Source organism: Lithobates pipiens, unplaced genomic scaffold (assembly GCF_037356315.1).
Source record: "Lithobates pipiens isolate NorthernLeopardFrog02 unplaced genomic scaffold, aLitPip1_a1.2 Scaffold_18, whole genome shotgun sequence".
NCBI lineage: Eukaryota > Metazoa > Chordata > Amphibia > Anura > Ranidae > Lithobates > Lithobates pipiens.
In genome coordinates, this window is record NW_027507758.1 from 294,234,913 (window position 1) to 294,250,165 (window position 15,253).

The 15,253-nt window shown below is 44.0% G+C and overlaps 1 protein-coding gene across 1 annotated transcript in view; it reads right to left on the reverse strand.

Annotated features, from left to right (window-relative positions):
• The window catches only part of LOC143987941 (uncharacterized), a 214,809-nt gene that overhangs the window by 183,284 nt on the left and 16,272 nt on the right, over window positions 1–15,253 (reverse strand). The window contains exons 3-5 of the mRNA XM_077487143.1: window positions 12,892–12,964; window positions 10,998–11,108; window positions 5,856–5,969 (exon numbers count right to left, since the gene is read on the reverse strand). Coding sequence (XP_077343269.1) covers window positions 5,856–5,969; window positions 10,998–11,108; window positions 12,892–12,964 — 298 coding nt within the window. The remainder of the gene's footprint in view (window positions 1–5,855; window positions 5,970–10,997; window positions 11,109–12,891; window positions 12,965–15,253) is intronic.

Sequence of the window (15,253 nt, forward strand, 5' to 3'; positions counted from 1 at the left end):
TGATACCCTTAAGTGCCCAAATACTAGGATCCGGTATTGACATGAACTCCGACAGCGACGGGTTAAACCAAAGGGGATTATGTGGTGAAATATGTCCAGAAGGCATGGGGCGCAGGGAAAGAGCTGCTGACCATGCCCTCAGGACAGTCCTCATAGCCACCATCAAGTGAAAAGGTGCAGAGGGTTCATAGTAGATTATGTTCCACAATGCCTCATAGTAACCAAAACAGGCTGATTTCAGGACCACTGCTACATTGGACTCTAACCAATTGTGTGTGTGTGACAGCTGGGCTGCCAAGAAGTATTTATGCAGGTCAGGACAATCCAAACCTCCCTCCTTCCAAGGTCTCTGCAGCACTGTCAGCTTGAATCTCGGCTGGCCTGTGTCCCAGAGAAAGGAAAGCAGGGTAGTATTTATTAAGCGGAAAACCTTTTTTGGGTATTCACACAGGGGAATGTCTAAGAGCATAGAGAAAAGCAGTTAAGAGCTTCATCTTAAATACATTAATTCACCCAATCAGGGAAAGGGAAAGGAGGAAATTACCCCATGCTTTCAGTCTAGTTTTTATATTTTGTATCAATGGAGCTAGATTCAATGTATAGTAATCAGCAGTAGATGAGGAAATGTAGATTCCCAGGTATTTAATTTTGTTGGTCATTCTAAAGGGAGATTGGGGTCCTCCAAAAATTTGCTGCAGGGTCAACTGGCAATATTTGGGATTTGTCCCAGTTGACTTTGAGTAATGAGCAGTCAGTGAAACCAGAGAGAATGTCAAAAGCTTCTCGAAGAGAAGGAGTAGGTTCATTCAGGAAAAGGATAAGATCATTTACGTACATGGCTAATTTTTCATGCACGGAGCCAACCTGAATGCCCCTGACCATGTTTGCATGTCTTAGGGCTGAAACAAGTGGCTCTATCACCAGGGCAAAGAGAGCCAGTGACAACAGGCAACCTTTCCTCGTACCTCTGTCAATTGTGAAGGGGGATGAGAGGATGCCACCCAGTTTAACCCGTGCTGTCGGGCACCTATATAGAATTTCATTCCACTTACGGAATTTAACCCCAAATCCCATGACTTCCAGAACCGAGGACGTATAAGGCCAGGCCACCGAATAAAATGCCTTCTCTATATCCAATGCCACCAGAAACTCTCAGAAGAAGGCAATTGCAGGTGCGTAAGTTGATATCCCTCGATTTTCCTGATATAAACCCAGTTTTATTGATGTTGACCAAAAATGGGAGAATTGTCTGCAACCGAGTTACCACAATTTTGGTATCTTTAACCACTTGCCGACCGCCGCACGACGATGTACGTCCTATTTTTGAAGAGGGATATCTCGGTAATAGCAGCAGCTGCTGCCACAACCGAGATATCCATCTCTTCAGGCGGCGGTCGGCTGTACGATAACGGTGGTCTCCGCGGCGGATTTGCCGCGAGATCACCGCTATCGGCGGCGGGAGAGGTGCCACCACCCCTCCCGCCGCCCTCCCGCACCTTCCGTCGCTGACCGGAGCCGTCGGTAGCGGCGGAGGCGATCGGGTCCTTTCATCTGCTGGGCATAGAGACAAGTGAGGCTAAGATGGCCCCCACTCGTCTCTATACCATAGGAGGGCAGAAGCGACGTCAAAACGTCACTTCCGCCCATACCTCTTAAAGGTATATTTTTTTTAAATGTCAGATTTTCTTTTTTTTTTTTTTTTTGCATTTTAGCCCAAATATGAGATCTGAGGACTTTTTGACCCCAGATCTCATATTTAAGAGGACCTGTCATGCTTTTTTCTATTACAAGGGATGTTTACATTCCTTGTAATAGGAATAAAAGTGATCCATTTTTTTTTTTTTTAAAACAGTGTAAAAATAAATAAAATCAATTAAAATAAATAAGCACCTTCAGGGGCCTTGATTGGCTACCATGTAGATTATTTTGCATGTGGCCACATATGTACAATCTGAGTTCTAACATTTTTTAAACTGCCTTGCTAGGTGGCACTTTAATACCTTTCTATATACACACACACCCACACACAGAAGCACATAGGAGCAGTGGGAGGAAATCGCATGCGTTTCGGAAAGGAATTTCACCGCATTTCTGTTCAAATTGTATACAATTATTTGCAGTGCGATTTGCGCCAATTGTTTTGTATTGATGCAAATCGCACCACAAAGTATCGGTATTCGGTATCAGCTAATACTTGACCAAAAGTATTGGTACGCGTATTCGCCCATAATAAAATGGTATCGGTGCAACCCTATACCCTATAGCCAATTACACAAGCAGGAAATGGCATTTCTTGGGGGTGTTATGTACACCACCTGTGTACAGAATACCTCCCGGTTGCCAATCTGATTGAATTTTTCTGAAAATGACAGTGCTGTAGTCTACTTATTTTCCCATGAAAGTGAATTTGCCTTTACACCCCTTTCACACCAGGGCGTTTTGCAGGCGCTATAGCGTTAGAAATAGCGCCTGCAATCCGCCCTAAAGAAGCTGCACCATTGTGTGTAGTGTGAAAGCCCCGAGGGCTTTCACACTACAGCGGTGCACTGGCAGGACGTCAGAAAAAAGTCCTGCCAGCAGCTTCTTTGGAGTGGTGAAGGAGTGGTGTGTTTACCGCTCCTCCACCGCTGCTCCCCATTGAAATCAATGGGGCAGCGCTGTAATGCCGCCGGCAAAACGCCGCAATTGCAGTTTTAACCCTTTCGCGGCTGCTAGTGGGGGGTAAAAGCGTCCGAAATGCGCCGCAAATCCGGCGGTAAAACGCAGCTAAAAATAGCTGTGTTTTACCGCCGACGCAAAGGGCGGTGTGGTGTGAAAGGGGTCTTAAAGATAAAAGTAATTTGTTTTTCTGTAAATTGAGGTACATTTTGAGGAGGGTTATTCAAGAAGATGTCTACTAGATCCTTATGTAAATTATAGCCCAGAAAGGTATATATAAGTGTATAAACTCATATCCACAATCTGCAAGTTTTGAGGCGTGAACTCATGTTTATTTTCACGGATTACCTCATACTTGTTCTGCATAGCTCACCTAATATTTATTCTGTGTGAAGGCAAAAATAAATAAATATATAAGAGCAATTCAGACTGTCAGCGCTGACTCAGATTCAGGTGCATTTTCACTGTAGCAGCTTGCTTGGAGATGTTAAGAAATGTAACTACACAGGAACAGCAAAGTAAAAGTATGGGGCATATACTGTGTATATTCAGGTTCTCTGTGTTATATGGGTTGCGATTCAGTATAATACAGCCTGCAGATTTTTCTCCTTGATTGTTAGAAAACCCACCCTCAAGGTTTTCAGTGTAATCCAGCACCTCAATTGGAAGTAAAACACTTGCAATCTGAAAGCAAAGCAGAGTGTATGGCTGGCCATACATTATACAATTTTCATCTATAGATTTCCTTTAGATTTACCAAAACCATATAATATGAGGTCAAATCTGAACACTTTCAGTTTGTGTGCAATCAGGCAGGCCCTTGTATTACACAGTTGAAGGTAAATTTAAAGGAAATTGAATAAGAAAATTGTATGGTGTATGGCCAGCTTAAAACTCAAGTGTTTAAGGCCTTGTTCACATTTGGGCAATTAGGAATCATTAGCACAAACAGTGCGATTCTGCCCGCGATTCCAAATCGTGGCAAATCCTGCAACACATGTTTGGGTGCCATTTATCCTGAAAGTCACTTCAAATGTGGTGTGATTTTGCTGCGATTGTCACACAACAAAGCACATGAGAATCACTGCAAAACACATTTGTAAACTTGCGCCTGATTCAGGGCCGAAATGTGGTCCCTGAGCTTCTTTTAAAGCGACAAATGTGCATAGGGAAGCCCAGTCAAGTGACAAAGGGAATAGCGTGAAAAATTGCCCAAACAAAATTGCAAGTTGGAACACGAGTTCACACTAGACATGTGTGGTTCGTTTCTTACAAATCACAAATTTGTGCAAATTTCCGAAAATTCGTACATTCGACAGCATCCGAAAAACGAATTCCTATGCTTCCGAATTGTATACAAAATACAAAATTTCGTTGACGAATATCGGATCCAAATTCAGTTACAACGGAAACGTGACTGGTGTTTTGTTGACCAATCAGAGATTTTCTTCTGCTGCTGAGTGAGGGTTGGGAAAATTACCTTTTTTAATATGGGAGTGGGAGACTGGTACTGGTAGTCAATGGGAGATTCAGAATCTGACAAAATAAAAATGTTCGTTAATATCGTTTTATTATTGCAATAATGATTACGATTATTCGTTATGATGAAGTTAAGTCAGCACAGCAAGTCAGCACAGGGATGGTGGGAGCCCCTCATAATGAGCACAACAGGGGTACAGCCCCAGGAGGGAGTCAGTACAGCACAGGGATGGTGGGAGCCCCTCATAATGAGCACAACAGAGGTACAGTCCCAGGAGGAAGTTAGCACAGCACAGGGATGGTTGGAGCCCCTCATAATGAGCACAACAGGGGTACAGCCCCAGGAGGAAGTCGGCACAGCACAGGGATGGTGGGAGCCCCTCATAATGAGCACAACAGAGGCACAGCCCCAGGAGGAAGTCAGCACAGCACAGCCATGGTAGGAGCCCCTCATAATGATCACAGTAGGGGTACAGCCGCAGGAGGAAGTCAGCACTGCACAGGGATGGAGGGAGCCCCTCATAATGAGCACAGCACGGGTACAGCCCCAGGAGGAAGTCAGCACAGCACAGGGATGTTGGGAGCCCCTCATAATGAGCACAGCAGGGGTACAGCCCCAAGAGGAAGTCAGCATCGCACAGGGATGGAGGGAGACCCTCATAATGAGTACAGCACAGGGATGGTGGGAGCCCCTTATAATGAGCACAGCAGGGGTACAGCCCCAGGAGTAAGTCAGCACAGCACAGGGATGGTGGGAGCCCCTCATAATGAGCACAGCAGGGGTACAGCCTCAGGAGTAAGTCAGCACAGCACAGGGATGGTGGGAGCCCCTCATAATGAGCACAGCAGGGGTACAGCCCCAGGAGGAAGTCAGCACCGCACAGGGATGGAGGGAGCCCCTCATAATGAGTACAGCACAGGGGTGGTGGGAGCCCCTCATAATGAGCACAGCAGTGGTACAGCTGCAGGAGGAAGTCAGCACAGCACAAGGATGGTGGGAGCCCCTCATAATGAGCACAGCAGGGGTGCAGCCCCAGGAGGAAGTCAGCACCGCACAGGGATGGAGGGAGCCCCTCATAATGAGCACAGTAGGGGGTACAAACCCAGGAAGTCAGCACAGCACAGGGATGGTGGGAGCCCCTTATAATGAGCACAGCAGGGGTACAGCCCCAGGAGTAAGTCAGCACAGCACAGGGATGGTGGGAGCCCCTCATAATGAGCACAGCAGGGGTACAGCCCCAGGAGAAAGTCAGCACCACACAGGGATGGAGGGAGCCCCTCATAATGAGTACAGCACAGGGATGGTGGGAGCCCCTCATAATGAGCACAGCAGTAGTACAGCTGCAGGAGGAAGTCAGCACAGCACAGGGATGGTGGGAGCCCATCATATTGAGCATAATGACTCGACGACTGCCATATTGAGAAAGGTATTTTTTGCTTTTTAAATTCATTATAACGAACGTTCGTAATTGTTACGAAAAGTTAACAAACCTAATGAAAATTCGTATTTTGTACGAATCCAAATTAAATTTCAGACACGAATTACGAAATATGAATCAATGGCTAATACGAAACGGAACGGAAACAAAACAAATCTATTGATGGCGCACGTCTAGTTCCCACTACATGCACTGTAAACAAGTTTTTAAAAGCTGTAGCAATTGAAATGGGTCATTAAAGAAACTGCACCTACAACACATTGAAAATTCCTTAGTTACCTGGTACTGAGGGTAACACTCCTCCATGGCTCTAGTGTGACGACAGAACCTCTTCCACCTCAGCATATTCAAGTATTTACTCTGCACTAAGTGGTGGATTCTGTCAAAGAAAAACTAGTAAAGAAACAGGGGTTTATTAATTATCAATGTTTAATGTCATAAAGCAAGTTTTTTGTAACTTGTATAAAGTTGTATAATGTCCATTTACATTGTTTGTATTTTTTTGCAAGACAAATATAGAAAATAAAATGTGAACAAATAAATGTTTACCTGCTTTTCTAGAATATGCCTACACAAATTGTCCTGATTTCAGTATATGTATGTCAATGGATGGTGAACATTTGCTTCAGCTACAAATATCCAGCTGGACCAATGTAACTTTGCAATACAAATCATACCTGGAATTCAGCTTTATTTTTAGCGGTGCTTTACCGTCGCTTTAGTGGCGGTCTGCGGCTGCTAGCGGGGTGGTTTTAACCCCCGCTAGCGGCGAAAGAGGGCTAAAACCACCCGCAAAGTGCCGCTGCAGTGGCGCTTTGCCGGTGGTATAGCCGCGCTGTCCCATTGATTTCAATCAATTTCACCGCTCCAAAGATGCGGCTAGCAGGACTTTTTTTACCGTCTTGCTAGCGCACCACTCCAGTGTGAAAGGGGCTGGTTTTTCAGGCGCTACACAGGCGCTATTTTTAGCGCTGTAGCGCCTGAAAACTGCCCCAGTGTGAAAGGGGCATTACGCCTTTCCTTGGCACACAGGTCTCTTGCCACTATGCAGCTGCATATTTCAGTGTCACCGAGAGAAGGAAGAACCACCAATACAAGGGGGAATTCTTCCCACTACTGATAACTAATGTAAAAGGGGGCATTCTTCTTTCCGCTGATTACCAATGTAAGAGGGGGCATTCTTCTACCCACTGACCAAAAATGTAAGGGGCCATTACTCCTTGCCAACCGCCAATATAGGGGACCATTTTTTATCCCACTGAAAACGAATGAAAGGGAGTATTCTTCTTTCTACTGAATACCACTGTAGTAGTGGAACATTCTTCCTTCCACTGAGCACCATGTGAGGAGGAATTTTTACTCTCACTAACCAGGTATCGCAAAGATTTTGCTATATGGTGTGTCCCATGATTTGGAGTTACAACTAAACTTTCTCTCCGCCTGTGGTGTCTGGTTGGGGCAGGGGCAGGATGCTTGCATGGTGATCACATAAATCGATTTTACTGTGGGTATACAGAGTTCTCAAATCACTTAAAGGGGTTGTAAAGGTTTGTTTTTTATTTTCTAAATAGGTTCCTCTAAGCTAGTACATTGTTGGTTCACTTACCTTTTCCTTCGATTTCCCTTCTAAATGTTTTTTTTCTTTGTCTGAATATCTCACTTCCTGTTTCTCCTCAGTAAACTTCTCACCATCATCCGAGCTGGTGGTTAGTCAGCCAGAACAGCTTACTGAACAGTTTACTGAGGAGGAACGGGAAGTGAGAAATTCAGACAAAGAAAACCAAGAAAAAAAACATTTATAAGGGAAATCGAAGGAAAAGGTAAGTGAACCAACAATGCACTAGCTTATAGGAACCTATTTAGAAAATAAAAAACAAACCTTTACAACCCCTTTAACTTCCAATACTTAGAGGTTCTTTAGAAAGTGTAAAACCCAGACATACTCCTAACTGGCTTTAAGCTATGCTGTAGGTTAACCCTTATGTTATCTAATCCTGTCGCTTGGTATGTGTATTCTTTTCTTAGACAGGTTTCCAGCTCTCTCTGCATAACATCAGCCTAAACAATAACTGGTTTCACTCCTGCCACCTTCATCATAGGAGAAAAAAACTGCAATCAGTGGTATGTAGAAAAAGTAAAGCCGCGTACACACGGGCGGACTGTCTGGCCAACTTAGTCTGTCGAAACACATTTCAGCAGACAGTCCGCTCGTGTGTGGGCTTCAGCTGACTTTTTCAGCGTGCAGTCTGGCGGACTAAGTATTTCGGAATTTCCGTAATATTGTCCGTCAGACTTTGGTTTCAGCAGACAATCCGCTCGTGAGTAGGCTAGTTCGACGGACTAAGTATGGCGCATGCTCAGAAAGGATTTACACGGCGAAAGGTTGCATTGCTGTGTATTGGACTTCCTATTTCTAGTCCCGTCGTACGTGCTGTACACGTCATTGCGCCAACTTTTGACGGACTGTTTTGCATCCGTGTGTGGTCAAGTCCGTTCATTCGAAAGTAGGACGGACTGTCCGTCGGATTGTCTGACGGACTAAGTTGGCCAGACAGTCCGCCCGTGTGTACGCGGCTTAACAACTTAATGGGTGGAATTTACTAAGTGAAAGCTCTTAAATTAAAGAGGAGCTGAAACATTCTGGGCTTCATGCATGTAAGTTCTTCCTGTTGCCTATAGCAGTCATTGTTCTGCTATAGCAGGGCTCTCCAAAGTGCCCGTTTACTGTCCTTCTGACTTTAGGGGGGCCGGATAGTGGCCATTGGGGGTAGAACATAGTCCACACCCAGCACCAGTGAAAATAAACATGGCCTCAGACTTGGTGGTCAGTAGGAATTATGGTCTTAGTGAAATAAATTCCCCTCCGCCTGTGATGTCTGGTTGGGGCAGGATGCTTGCATGGTGATCACATAAATCGACTTCAATGTTCAATGGTTCTCAAGTCACTTAACTTCCAGTACTGAGAGATTCTTTAGAAACTGTAAAACCCAGATATATTCCTAACTGGCTTTAAGCTGTGCTGTAGGTTACATGCCCCTTATGTTATCTAACCCTGTCACTTGGTATGCTGTGCAGTACATTATCTTGGCTGCTGTAATTTGCAAGCTGTGCTGTATGTTACATAATTTTCACCACTGCACGCTGTTTGCTGTGCATATCAAAGTTTTTCCATCTTTTATGCAGCCTCAAATATTACCCTCCTGCCCTAAGCACTTCATGGATGGTTGGCAACTCTAGCAGCAGCTCACAACAGCCTTATAGTAAGTACAGCATGGACAATTTTTTATATTCTATAGATATTCTGTCAACTGCAGCAGTGGTCTCTAAACTGCAGCCTAGGGGCTGGATGCAGCCCTTTGCTTGCTTTTATCTGGCCCTTGGGGCATTATTCTCTCCACTGTCAGCAACAGTGGGGCATAGTTCCTGCCATTGACACCGTCATCAGGGAACTATTCCTCCCACCGACACCAGTGATGGGGCACTATTCTTCCCACTGACACCATTGATGGGGCACTATTCTTCCCACTGACACCAGTGATGGGGCACTATTCCTCCCATTGACTCCAATAATGGGGCACTATTCATCCCATTGACACCAATAATGGGGCACTATTACTCCCACCGACACAAGTGATAGGGCACTATGCCTCCCACTGATACTAATGATGGGGCACTATTCCTCCCACTGATACAAATGATGTGGCACTATTTCTCCCATTGATACCAATGATGGGCTACTATTTCTCCCATTGATACCATTGATACAATATTACTCCCATTGAAATCTACAATGGGGCATTATTACTCCCCCTAATAGCAATCAAGAGGCATTGTGTTCTCCCTCTGAAACTAGGACATTTTCCTAACTCTCACTGGCCACAAAGCGGCCCCCCATAAAGTTTTAAGGACAGTCAACGGACCCTTTGTTTACAAAGTTTGGAGACCCCTGATCTACAGAAATCATGTTATAATCATAAAAATAATAGTATCCCAAATGTATAGGAATAAAGCTAAGGGCGTGTGTAAATGAGAACGCTGGATTTAGCCAAACATACAATATACATTTGCACATCTGTGTTGTGAAGTTCTGTTAAAAAATGTGTGTATTTGTTGGGATCTGTTCAAGCTTGGAAAATAAACAAGAAACACCCTGGCAAACCCAACAACCACAAAACGTAGTTCCTGTGTGCTGTGTCTTCGTAATATATTCTGTTGGTGCCACAGATCACATACTTGCTGTATGTACAGCCACCTCTAGTGACAAAAGAGGACAGGCACAGAGCCAGTACTTAGGAAGGACTGCTGTTAAAGTCATATACAATCATTTGTATAATTCAGACCTTCAAGCAATGGCAGGCAGAAGAGAGGTATATCTATGCAGGGAGTTTTTTTTTAAGTATAATTTTAACTTTTTTAAGTTGTGGATAGAGTGAAGAGGTATTAGAATGCTTATCAGTTTTTATTGCTGTCTGTGCCCCCGTTAAGAAAATTCTCCCTCTTTATTTATCCTGTTTACCATAATCATTCAAATTGAAAGTAAAGGAAAACCCCAAATTTTTGGTTGTTCCCAGAAACGTAAAATAGGGAAAATCTTCCAATGGGACACTAGCTTTGGTGACCTGGGGGTCCCCAAGGAATTCCCTTAATTTGCAAGGGATTTCTTCTCACTTACTGTTTGGCTATAGGACAGGAAGTGAAGGGAAATCTCAGCAATGGGACACAGACGGTAAAATAAATCTGACAGGGGTTATAACCCTCCCTTACTTTATCCAAAATGAAAAAAAAGTTCTGTCTTAATTCTTCTGTATATCAGTGACTAATAGACTTTTTGTGGTCCCCAACATTCACATATGCTTCCTTTGAAGTTGCAGTAAGGTTTGCTATAGGATACCTCTACCGATAAAATGTGTAGGCTGCCACTGCTGACCTCACCTTTTGCAAATGCTAGATGCCAGACTGACATGGTAAGTTCTGATTACACTTCACCTTTTTAATGAGCATATTTTTTCTGTGTCAGTAACTCAGAAATGATTGAAGAAAGGGATAGTTTCTTGGGGGCAGTGAGTACTGTATATGGGGAAGTCATACTGGAGATGTTTATAGGAAACCTGCCAAGAGAGAATTATGTAGGCCGTCATTGCTGACCTACTTCTGATAATGTTGGCACTTTGGCATCAATCACTGACCTGGAATAGTCATAGAGATAAGGAATTTAGACTTTTGCCTGGCTTCCATTTTATGCATACTTGTACTTTTTCTGTCATCCCGAAAAGACCAAAGCCAACAAAACTAGGCAACTATATTCCGAACAGTGCAATTCTTTAATGGCATGTGTAATTTAAGGGGAAAAAAAGATTCTTGCATGCACAGGATTATGCACACTGTTTATGTGCCATTCAAAATAATATTCCACATTGTTACCTGATGCAATAGAAGAGGCAGATTATCTTCACTGTATTCTTTTCTTAGACAGGTTTCCAGCTCTCTCTGCATAACATCCCCCTGAACAATAACTGGTTTCACTCCTGCCACCTTCATCATAGGAGAAAAAAACTGCAATCAGTGATACGTAGAAAAAGTAACAGCTTAATGGGTAGAAATCACTAAGTAAAAGCTCTTAAATTAGAGAGGAGCTGAAACATTCTGTGCTTCATGCATATAAGTTCTTCCTGTTGCCTATAGCAGTCATTGTTTTGCTATAGCAGGGCTCTCCAAACTTTTCAAAGGGCCTGTTTACTGTCCTTCGGACTTTAGGGGGGGAAGATAGTGGCCATTGGGGGTAGAACATTATCCAAGCCCAGCACCGGTGAGAATAAACATGGCCTCAGACTTGGTGGTCAGTAGGAATTATGGTATTAGTGAAAGAAATGGTGCTCTGTTGTGGGTGTTAGTGGAAGTAATAGCGCCCTGTCGTTGGTGTCAGTGGGAGGAATAGTGCGCCGTCATTGATGTCAGTGAGAGAAATAGTGCGCCATCATTGGTATCAGTGGAAGGAATAGCGCCCTATCATTGGTATCAGTGGGAGGAATAGTGCCCCATCATTGGTATTAGTGGGAGGAATTAGTGTCAGTGGTAGGAATAGTGCCCCATCATTGGTATTAGGGGAAGGAAATATGCCCCATCATCAGAATTAGTGGGAGGAAAAGTGCTCTATCAATGGTATCAGTGAAGAAAAAGTGCCCCAATGTTAGTGTCAGTGGCTCATCATTGATATTAGTAAGAAGAATAATACCCTATCCTTAGTGTCAGTGGAAGGAATTATGCCCCGCTTTGGTGTCAGGGGAAGAAGCATGACCTCATTGTTAGTATCAGTGAGAAGAATAGTGCTCCTTCATTGGTGTCAATGGGAGGAATAGTGCCCCTTCATTGGTGTCAGTGGGAGGAATAGTGCCCCATCATTGGTGTCATTTGGAGGAACAGTGTCCCATTGTTGGTATCAGTGAGAACAATAGTGCCCCATCATTGATATTAGTGGGAGCAATTGCCCCTTCATTATCGTCAGTGGCAAGAATTATCCCCCATTGTTGGTATCCGTGTGAGGAATAGAGCCCCATCAGTGATATTAGTGGGTGGGAATAATGAGAAATGATGCCCCTCTGTTGATGTTAGTGGGAAGAATAGTGCCTTAAGGGTAGGGAAGGGCCACATCTGGGTCGTAGGCCACAGTTTGGAGACCACTATCCTTATAGGGAGAATGAGAACAGTAAATCGTTTCTGTAGGCAGCAAATACAAAAATCTACAAAAACCTTTATGTTATCTTTATGTTATCTGCACTGACCGACACACATGCCCGAAGGTGGTTGGATTGACATTTAAGTTTGTATTGCTGTCTATCTGACCCTACTAGGAAGGTTCAGTATCAACTAATTTTTTTGACAGCTGCAGTAGATACAAGTACATTTCTAACTTGTCTGTAGTGTCCCGAGTGTCCATCAATCACATTGTATAGACCAGCCATTCTCAACCCTGGGGTTCCTCCAGAGGATGCTAGGGGTTCCTTGAGCTGTGGCTGATGAACCACCTTTTTGATGGTGCCTACAGAGTTCAAGGTTCAGCATCACTTAGCAAAGCCAGCAGCATGTCACAAAATATATTTTTAGCTGTCTTTAAGGGTGGCGTTCTGAGCACCATTTTATAGGGGATTATTCTTCCTATTGGCCACCAGTATAAGGGGCATTGTTTTATTGACCCCTGATGAATTGGTTTTAATAATGGTTCCTTTGAGACTTGAAAATTATTTTTGGGGTTCCTCTAAAATTAAAAGGTTGAGAAAGCCTGGTATAGACCTTTCTTCAAATTTAAAGCTTCATTTACCTGCAGACCTCTCTTCAAGATCATCTCTCTCTCATTTCTGAAGTATGAAATATCCTTTGGTATGGGAACAGAGCTAGAAGAACAGACAGAAAATCATTAAGTCATTGTGATAAGATCTATATCTACCATATCAGTGCTGCTTTAATAAGGCAACATAAAACTTAAATAAGGGACTATGAACCCTGCTAGCAGGGGAACCTGGAGGCTATAAAAGAGTTCAAAACTCAGTTTCCTTTAGGGCCGGTTCACACAGCGAGGCGCGGCGAGGCGTCTCCGACTTGCCTCGCCGCGACCTGCGGGGACCTCAGCGGCGACTTGCAGAGGACTTCTGTATAGAAGTCTACAAACGGTTTTTATTAAAGGTTATTGAAACATATACAATAAAAAAGGTCAATCGGTACAAAAGTAATCAGAGAGAATAGCATACAATGTAACAACAATAAATCCTTGATACTCTGATATGACATAGAGTGGTATGCTAATCCCAACAGAGAGAACTCATAGAAAAATTCCGCTGAAACCTTGTACCTCATTGAGTGAAAATAGAAGAAAAATCAAACACAGTAAAGAAAGAAGTAAGAAAAGAAAAGAAAAAACTAAAAAGAAAACCAAAATGCTACCACAAGTGAATGTCATCAAAAACCTTCATATACCCTGTCATTAAACACTGTGCTCAGCCGGACTGTCAGGCCTTGGGGTTATCCATTGCAGAGAAGTCCAAACGGACCATTTACGATCAAAAATCTGCATGGAGTCTTGCAAAGTGTGGTGTAATCGCTCCATGAGGACTTCTGTATAGAAGTCAATGCAAGTCGCCCCCGAAGTCGCCCCTAAGTAGTACAGGAACCTTTTTTCTGAGTCGGAGCGACTCGAGTCGCTCCTCTCAGAACGGTTCCATTGTACAGAACGGGGGCGACTTGCGGGAGCGAGGCGAGGCGAGCCGTGTCGCCTCGCATCGCCTCGCTGTGTGAACCGGCCCTTATGTTGTTAAAGTCCAATTCTGAGAAATTTTAAAATGACCACTTACAGTAAGGCTGTGCCGCACTGCAAGGGTTAGGTACTCCTTAGTCTTGGTGACAGTAAGCCTTTATTCACACTGAACACGGCTTTGAAATCATGCAACTTCATCTGTACTCGCACGATTTCAAAGCTGTATTTCAGTCCGAGTTCGGGGGCGACTTAAAAGACATCTGTGCGGGTTCATGCACAGATGTCAATTGAAGTCACCCCGAAGTCGCCAAAAGTAATGCAGGAACTACATTTGGAAATCGGTGCGGCACCGCAAAGTCGATGTCGCACTGATTGGGATGGTGCCATTGCCAGCAATAGGCTGCAATTTGACATGTGATTGACCTGTGAACGGGGGCTAAAAGTGCTTTTACTTTTTTACTTACCTAAAGCTGGCCATAGACAAATCTGGCCATAGGTTAGAATCTCGGCCGGTTCAGCAGGTATCAACTTGGGAACAAGAAACTGAAATAGAATGCAAGTGAGGTACAAATGTAAGTCTGTATATAAGGACTCTTTATAAAGAAAAGTTTAAGTCCACACAAAAAAAATATTCCATGGTATGAAAGGGAATGGTTCCAATAGGGTGATGTATTTCATGTCACTTCCACCATCATCAAGGAGATAGAGGTTTCTTGATCAGAAAGAACTCACTCAGTGTGTGGGGACTCTTACCGGAACTGGTGAAACCCCTAAAGAGCAAGATCGTATGTGCCAGCAGATTTAGCCCTCTGCAGGGTCTAAAGGTCCTCCTTGTCCCTGGAGCTCTCAGGAAGTGGCTGGAGGTCCTCCACAGTATCCAACTTGAAGCTAAGACATTCCGTCTGAAGGGCGCACTGTGGCATAAGTCACAAGTGCGGGAAGATAAAGAATACTCCAATGGTGTAGTAGCGTTAAAAAAGGGGTAGCATTTATCGCTAAGATCAAATGGTTACAACCGCAATGAGCATAAAAACAGTTGGCAAATTTTTTTTAAAAACAACTGTACTTCTGGGGTCCCGTGGGGCGTGGTGAGGTAAGTGCATAGCTCCGCCCGACATGTTTCGCCATACGTGACGTCTTCCTGGGGCACCAGGGACAAGGAGGACCTTTAGTCCCTGCAGAGGGCTAAATCTGCTGGCGCATACGACCTTGCACTTTAGGGGGTCCACCAGTTCCAGTAAGAGTCCCCACACACTGAGTGGGTTATTTCTATTCAAGAAGCCACCTCCTTGGTGATTGTAGAAATGACCTGGAATACATCACCCCATTGGAACCACTCCCTTTCACACTGTGGAATCTTTTTTGTGTGGACTTAATGTTTCACTTTTCTTTATAAAGAGTCCTTATATACAGAATTACATTTGTACCTCAC